General features: G+C 43.0%; 1 protein-coding gene and 1 pseudogene across 1 annotated transcript in view; one reads left to right on the top strand and one right to left on the bottom strand.

Moving 5' to 3' along the window:
- Positions 1–2726, bottom strand: part of GOLGA4 (golgin A4) — a 122436-nt gene extending 119710 nt beyond the window's left edge. Inside the window, exon 1 of the mRNA XM_012806057.2 lies at positions 2503–2726. Within this exon, the coding sequence (XP_012661511.1) occupies positions 2503–2574 (72 nt within the window). The 5' untranslated portion in view covers positions 2575–2726. The remainder of the gene's footprint in view (positions 1–2502) is intronic.
- On the top strand, positions 2587–3425 carry LOC105886951 (annotated as a pseudogene).
- Positions 3426–8561: the final 5136 nt, after the last annotated feature.

Raw genomic sequence — 8561 nt, 5'->3', positions numbered from 1 at the left:
TAATGCACAAAATTCATTTTCATGAAGAAAAATTAAACATTACAAATTTTTTAAAAAGCACACTTAATAACTTACTAGCACCTTAGAGCATAACCATCTTAAACTATTTTCACTATACATATAAATATACACATATTCTTTCCCACAAAACTGGGATCACATTTTCCATGCTGCTTTTAATCTGTCTTTTTAACACAAATATCTTTCTTCATTAATACTTTTCTGTGGGCTCTAACACTAGATGTGTAATATTAGGCAAGTTTCTTAACCTCACTAAGACGCATTCCTTTATCTATAATCAAGAAATAATAGTAGTACACAGGTTTATGTGAGAATAAATAAAATAATCTGTGTAAAGTACTAAGCAAAATACAAATAAAGATCCAATAAACGTTTACCTTTTTAGATAAGTACAGTGAGACAAGCCTGCAGTCCTAGCTACTGGGCAGGGTGAAGCAGGAGGAACACTTGAGCATAAGTTTAATTTTTATTTATTTTTATTTTTTATTTGTTTTGAGACAGTCTCACTTTGCCACCCCTTGGTAGAGTGCCATGGCGTCATAATTCACAGCAACCTCAAACTTTTGGGCTCAAGCAATTCTTTTGCCTCAGCCTTCCAAGTACCTGGGACTACAAGGCGCCCACCACAATGCCTGGCTATTTTTTAAAAGATGAGGTCTCTCTCTGGCTCAGGCTGCTCTAGAACCTGTAAGCTCAGACAATCCACCACCTCAGCCTCCCAAGTTCTAGGGTTATAGGTGTCAGCCACCGTGCCCAGCCTAAGCACAAATTTGAGGTTGCAAGAAGCTATGATCATTCCACTGCATTCTAGCCCAGGCAACAGAGCAAAAGTGTCAAAAATAATTATTAATTACATAAGTCCTTTTTATGACTGCATAAACTAACCAGTTGCATGATACTATTTATTTAACCAATTCTCTATTGTTGAAATTTTTAAATTTTTTACCAAAACAAGACTGAAATGAAAATTCATGTAGCTAAATCTCCAATACATCCTAAGTTTTCTTAAAATAAATTTCTAGAAATGGAATCCTGCCTCAACAATAGTTCACACAATGTCAAACCTAAGTGCCTTACATTCACTAACATGCCCATTTGCCTACATTCCTCATCTCTACCTCACTTGTAAGGTTTCTCTTTGTTTCTTAAATAACGGCGTTTTGTAAAGTTAAAAAAAGACACCTAGCAGATGGTATGAAAAATACACTGTTTACTATTTAAACTTCAATCACCATTTACACTTTACAAGAGAACAAGCAAGCCTTCAAATACAGAAGTGACAAGTGTCACATTCTGATATTATTCTCAAGTACAAGCTTTAAACTGAAAGAGAACAGCTTCAATTTATATTTCAGGATAAACTCGATGCAAAAGTTGTTTATAAGATAAATATTATGTTAGAAAATAAGGAACGCCTCTAATTAGTCAAAGCTCAGCCTTTCTTGCAACCACAGACCAAGACCAGAAACCCTAACATTAAGAGCGAGATTTATTTGCTCAATCTGTTGAGACTCAAAAAGGCTAGGAAGAAATTCTAAAGCAGGCCTCCTCTTCACTGTTGAGACCTGGTGCTGCCAGCACTGAAACACATTCAGTAAGAGCTTAGGAAACTGTTTCTTTAAATTAACTCTACTAACACGCCCCCTTTTCACTGGAAACTTATTTCCCCAAAAGAAAGCATTACTGAAAAACAAACCTAACCACGTTCTCAGAGCAAGACTTTTTAGGAAGCAGAAGCAAGGATGTGAACAGGCACAAGGCCGATAAGGCCTCAGAATGTCTGCCCCCACCCGCCTGTCTGGGGATCAACCAAGTTATGCGAAGTGCCTAACTCGTGACAGCCGTGGGAGCTGGACGCCGGCCACGCCGCCCGACTTCTTTCAAGTCCCATAGAGCCTGCAAAGCAGCCTGGCCCAGAAAGGCTCGACCGGGGCCCTCAACCTCGCCCAGGGTTTGGAATTAGGAGACTTCCGTCAGGAGTCAATCCTGCGGAATCCTGGCCCTTCCACACTCAATCTCAGATTGAGCAGGGAGAAGGAACACCTTGATTAGAGGTCAAATATCATACAGGACCTGGATTTCCCTACCCCGCCCTCACTCCCGGTTGGGGTCTCTGAGGCGTGAGGGAACCTCTGATAATGGATCAGAAATGACGTAAGTTCAGAACCTCAAACTCATCCACACTCAGCCCCGGGTGAGACGTTAGGGGAAAATTCTTAACAGCGATCAGATGCTAGTAGGGATCCAGCCACCACCACCAACTCATTACTGGACAGAGTTAGAGGACGGAAGAATCTAGGTCAAGAATCAGAGGACCTCTGCCGCCCTGAGTTCATTCCAGCTCTGGAGTTTGGGAAGAATTCTCGGGTTGGAGGTCAAAGGTCACGGAAGAACTACATTTCTCCTTCCCACACCCATCTTCTAGCCTGGGACCGGCTTAAGGGGAAACGGGAGCTAGAGAACGAGCAGTGGCCATCGTACCTGAGCAGGAGCCAGCGCCTGCTGGAGCTGCTGCTGCTCCTCTGTGATCTTTTGCTTCAGTTTCCTGAACATGGCGCAGCGTAGGGTCCTGAGTGTGAATGAGACCTGAGGGGCGACAGCCCTGGGAGTCCCGGCCGCGACGGCAACAGCGGCTTCTCTACACTAGGAACAACTGGGGCCCGGCCTCGCCACCTCCTCCTTGCGCTTGAAGGCGAGCCTGGGCACTCGACTCGCGGGTGTCGGCGTCGCCGCCGCCGCGTCTCTCTCTTCCGAGTGCCCCTAGCTGCCCTCGGCCCCCCATCCAGCCCCAGCGGCGGCGACAGACGACAACGGCAGCAGGTGAACGGTGCGCCAAGGGCGCCTGCGTGGCCTACGTGGAGCTCACCGGGAGAGCACTACGGAACGCCGTAGGGAACAAGCACCGTGTCTGCGCCCGCACATGCGCGCTCGGCCGTCGTTCCCGAACGCTGGATAGCGGAGGAAGGCGCTGGGTTGGCGGCTGCATAAACTCGTTATGTACGGAGATTCTGCTCACTGCACAGAGCTGGAGCAAGGACTGGTTCCGGACTACACTGAGTGTCATCTTGGGCTGTCTTTGTCTTGGCGCTGCGAAATTAAGGGAGGAGAGTGCTTCTACCCAGGGTGGCGCTGAGAACAGGCTCTCAGCAAGGAACGCGGGTGAGCGTCCAGGATAAAAGAAAGGGGGACCCAGGAACTTGACCCGGGCCCTGAAGGATGGTGGACTTTTTGTTAAGTAGCTGTCGGAGGCTTTAGTGCAGCTTTAGTGCCTACCATTCCTGACTGCACCCCAGAGGGGCCCTCTTTCCTTCCACAGCCTCTTCCAGGGGTCCGGAAGTCCCTGATACCAGGTGCCCAGGGTCCAAATGTTTCAGGCCAATGTTGTAAGACTGAAACCGTTTGGGCACCGCTTGTATTCTTTACTTCACCGAAATCATGTATTTTCATGTATTCATTCAAAAACCTTTCCTTATCATTCTAAATGCCAGAGCCTTGGAGATGATAGAAGAGATCACAGCCTGTGGAAGACAGATTCCCCGAGAGTCCAAATTTACTCTTAGGAGCCTACTAGAATCTAAGGTTTATGTGCCTAATTCATCCAACACCATGAACTTTGACCAGCGGTGAATTCTCCAATCCATCTCATCCACCTTCTGATTTGGGGGTGGGCGGTGGGGCTCGGTTTGGTTTTCTGGGTTTTGGGTTTCGTTGTTATTGTGTTGTTTTGTGTGGTCTGGCTGCCTAGAGTGCTCACTGCAACATCAAACTCCTGGGCGATCTTCCTGTCTCAGGTACCAATTTTTTCTATTTTTAGTAAAGACAGGAGTCTCCCTCTTGCCCAGGAACTCCTGACCTCAAGGGATCCTCCCTTCTCAGCCTCCCAGAATGCCAGGATTACAGGTGTGAGCCCATTTATGGCCCCTCAGCAACCTACTTCCTTATACTGTACCTTTGGTATAATCTGAAACTGCTTACATTGTCTCAAGTGTCAAAACCTGACCATATTTGCTGATTACATTTTAGCAATTTTTTTTTTACCAGGAATAATAAGCACAAGCTGCTCTCTTAAGTTTCCATGTTCTGATTCCTAAATATATTAGAGCTTTGTGTAATTACCAAGAGCTCTTTTTTTTTTCCAGTGATATTTATCTCTCAACAGACCAAAGTTCAATAGGTCTTCAGCTGCCCCTGGCTCCAGATGCCTAATATGCATCTTCACCCCAGTGTTCACAAGTATATATCAAAGGTTTTCAATTTTATATTTATACCTATGTATAATGTATGTATATATTTCTGTGTATACATGTGGATATTCTGTGTATATTAAGCAGACTATAATAAATAATAAATGAATATGTAGACTCCTGAGATATCAGTTTTAAAAAGGCAAAAATCAGAAGAAATCTAATTATAGTTTTTAAAAAATGATAACCTTGCTAGGACATAACAAAGAGAGAAAGAGAGAAGGCAAGGTTGCAACTTCACATTTAACAGAATGTTGCTGAAACATTAAGACTCCTCCCAGCCCCATTCCACTTCAGGTTTCTGCAAATTAACAGTCTCTCAAATTGTATATCCACATGGTGGAATACTACTTTGTGGTATAAGGAGTGAACTACTGATATATGCAACAACCTGAATGGATCTTAAGAAGGTTTTATAAATGAAAGAAGTCAGACCCAAAAGAAGCCTTACATATATGAATCCATTTATATGACTTTCCGAAAAGTTAAAACTAGAGGGAGGGAGAGCATATTAGTGGTGGCTAGGAGTTGATTGGGGTAAAGAGTGGGGTTAGCTACTAAAGGGCACCATGAGGAAATCTTTAGAATGAAGAAAATTCATATTATAGCTATAGTGGTAGAGATACATCTATGCATTTGTCCAAACTCAAAATCTACATGCCAAAAACAATGTTACTATGTGAAAATTTCAAAATAAAAATTAAAAACCTAAGGCTCAGGTTAAAAAATCTCACCTAAAGTAATACAGCTTGGACATGGTAAACGCAGCATTTGAACCCTGAGGTTTCATGGCTCTAAAGCCCACAACCATGCCACCAGCCGCACCACCTCTGGATCGTTTACTGTGGTGCCATAGACTCTGACTGACATTGGTTTCTCTATGTTCTCCAGTTCTTTACTCCAAAATGATTTACTGATTTATACTCAAGTTTCCTTTTCATCATGAACTTTTTCCTGGTTGCAAAAAAAAAAAAAATTATGTGGTACAGTCAAAACACTATTCTCAAGTGTGAGAGCACCCCAGCTGTCTTATTCTTCATGCACCATATTTCTCAACACTTGTATTGGGGGAACAAAAAAGCATTATATAAAATGAGGGGAGAGAAAAAGATGGAGGGAGAGGAAAGAGAGAGACTGACTTTGTTGGTAAAAAGCAACAAAGACCTAGAGGTTGAAGTACTTGAGTACTATAACGATTTAATGTATTTTATCAGAACACCTCAAAATATGTCATTTTTTAATATTTACTTTTGCAAGAGAACATTATATGTCTATGTAAATTATAGTTATAAAAAATCAGAAAACCTGTGGAAGTAAAGTCTACACATCACAGTCTAAACAGACTCTCTGGAATTTAGCCAACTTTTCAGAGGTATAACTTTAGCAAGGGTCCTAAAACCATGGCCCGCAGGCCACATGTGGCCCACTGAGGACATTTATCTGGCCCACCAGGTGTTTTTGCCGCAGCTGCCAGTCCTGCTTACTAACCAACTCATCCCAGGCCTGCAGTCCGGCCCTCCAATGGTCTGAGGGACAGTGAATTGGCCCCATGTTTAAAAAGTTTGAAGACCCCTGCTTTAGGGTTTTGGAGTATGTATGTGTGTGTTTAATTGAATTCTCATTGTAGGCATAAAATAGGTAAAGTAGGGAAAAGTGAGGGGCTGCTTTATTACTGTTATTACTTTATTACTGCTTGACAACAGGCATGAAGAAGAGCAAAACAGATGACTTACCCAGAGTTAAATTATATGATCTCAGTCCTAGAACTTGAAAGTGACCCCAGGCCTTCTTGCCCATTATCCTGGTCTCCAAATATATTTTTTTTCTTTTTTTTTTTTTTTCTTTTTGAGACAGAGCCTCTAGCTTTCCCCCTGGATATGCCCCCCTGATATGCCCCCCCCCCCCCCGTGCCGTGGCATCACACCTCACAGCAACCTCCAACTCCTGGGTTCAAGTGAGTCTCCTGCCTCAGGCTCCCAAGTAGCTGGGACCACAGGCACCTGCCACAATGCCTGGCTATTTTTTGGTTGCAGCCGTCATTGTTGTTTTGGCAGGCCCAGGCTGGATTCGAACCCACCACCTTAGGTGTATGTGGCTGGCACCTTAGCCACTTGCGCCACAGGCGCCGAGCCCAAATATAATATATTTAACACATCTCTTCAATGAGTCACACTCTGCTAATTTTTTAAAGCTGTTCTATTTAATTTTTAACAGCTTCACTTTTGTTTGCATAACTTGTTCTAATGATATTTGTACAGCTGATGATTCAAAAGCTTAATGAGAATAATCAGTTGAAGGGAAAACCCAACTGGGCGTGGTGTCTCACACCTGTACCCTAGCACTCTGGAAGGCTGAGGTGGGTGGATTTCTTGAGCTCAGGAGTCCAGAGACCAGTCTGAGCAAGAGCAAGACTCTGTCTCTACTAAAAAGAGAAAAATTGTGCATTTTAGAGGGTACCTGTAGTCTCAGCTACTCAGAAGGCTGAGGCAAGAGGATCACTTGAGCCTAAGAATTTGAAGTTGCTGTGAGCCATGATGACACCATGGCACTCTATCCAGGGCAACAGTGAAGCTCTGTCTCAAAAAAAATAAAAAAGAACGAAAAGAAGGGAAAGATCAACACTGGGCTTAGAAATCTTATTTCAAGAATGAAGTCTCTTGGTAGCAAAGAACTGTTGATGAAATAGAAATGAGAAAGCGTCAAATTCCCTGCTTCTTACTAAGTACTCGATAATCAGACTCCTAAGTAAACAAATTTGTTCTTGCAAACATTTGGATACTGTGAGGTGTCGAAAATGCAGATACTATGTTTGAGTTGTAAAAAATAAATAAAAAGCCCAGCATGTGGACCTTAAAGCCCAGACGAGGGAGGGAGGCAAGGAGGTTTTAAAAAAAAAAGAGCACTTTTCTCATACCAAATTGGGCAGTGCGTTCCTATAGAAAGGTGGACCAAACATTACCACATTGCCATATGTGGTGACTGACTGGTGTAATCTTAGCATTTCTCAAAAACCCCTGACACGGGAGAATTAGGAGGCCAGGAGTTCAACTCCAGCCTAAACAAGAATGACACCCTGTCTCTAAAAAAATTAGAAAAATCAGCCAAGCATCATGGCTAGTTCCAGTTACTAGAGAGGCTGAGGCAGGAGGATCACTTGAGCCTAGGAGTTTGAGGTTGCAGTGAACTATAATGAAGCCACTGCACTCTAACCATGGTTGACAGAGCAGTCTCACTCTTGTTCAGGCTAGTCTTGAACTCCTGAGCTCAAGCTATCCTCCCACTTAGACCTCCCAGAGTGCTAGGTTACAGGTATGAGCCACTGCACCCAGCCACTTTCTGTAAATTTTAAATTAATGATAGTTGACCAAGAAAACGAATAAATGGACACACACAAAAACAAATGAGGCAGCTCTGTGTATATAGATATAGAAAGATCAAGATTTATTATTAAGTGAAAAGTCAAGTACACTACAGTGTTTGTAGTATGCTACCATTAGTATGACTAAAAATTATATGCATAATATACATTGAAGCTTATGAAATTTCTGATTTTTCAGTTTTAAAAATGGCAATTTCATATGGTTTAACATATATGTGTATGCATATTTGTAAACACAGATATTACTGAATGTATTTGGAAAGACACATGAGAAACCAGTAGGCTGAGCAAAGTCACTTATGCCTATGTTCCACACTTTGAGAGGCAGAGATGGGAGGATTGCTTGAGGCCAGAGTTTGAGACCAGTCTTGGCAACATAGCAAGAACCTAGTTTCTACAAAAAAATTTAAAAACTAGCTAGGTGTGGTGGCATCCACCTATGGTCCTATCAACTTGAGAGGCTAACATGGGAACATTGCTTGAGCCTAGGAGTTGGAGGCTATAGTGAATTATAATCATCCCACTCCAGCCTGGATGACAGAACAAGATCCTGTTTCAAAAAAAAAAAAAAAGTAAAGGTAAACCATTAACAACAGTTATCACCAATGAAGGAACTGGCTATCTAGAAGGATCAATGGGGAAGAGACTTGCATTCTTTTTACCTCTGAATTCATTCTCTGTGCATGTAATAACTGTCCAAAAATTAATTTTAAGGCTCGGTGCCTGTGGCTCAAGTGGCTAAGGCGTCAGCCACATACACCCTAAGGCGGTGGGTTCAAATCCACCCTGGCCCGCCAAACAACAATGACGGCTGCAACCAAAAAATAGCCGGGCATTGTGGCAGGCACCTGTGGTCCCATCTACTTGGGCGGCAGAGGCAGGAGACTCGCTTGAGCCCAGGAGTTGGAGGTTGCTGT

The sequence above is a fragment of the Otolemur garnettii genome, unplaced genomic scaffold, assembly GCF_000181295.1.
Source record: "Otolemur garnettii isolate 467f Iridium unplaced genomic scaffold, OtoGar3 scaffold00002, whole genome shotgun sequence".
NCBI lineage: Eukaryota > Metazoa > Chordata > Mammalia > Primates > Galagidae > Otolemur > Otolemur garnettii.
This window is presented reverse-complemented; position numbering and strand designations above follow the sequence as displayed.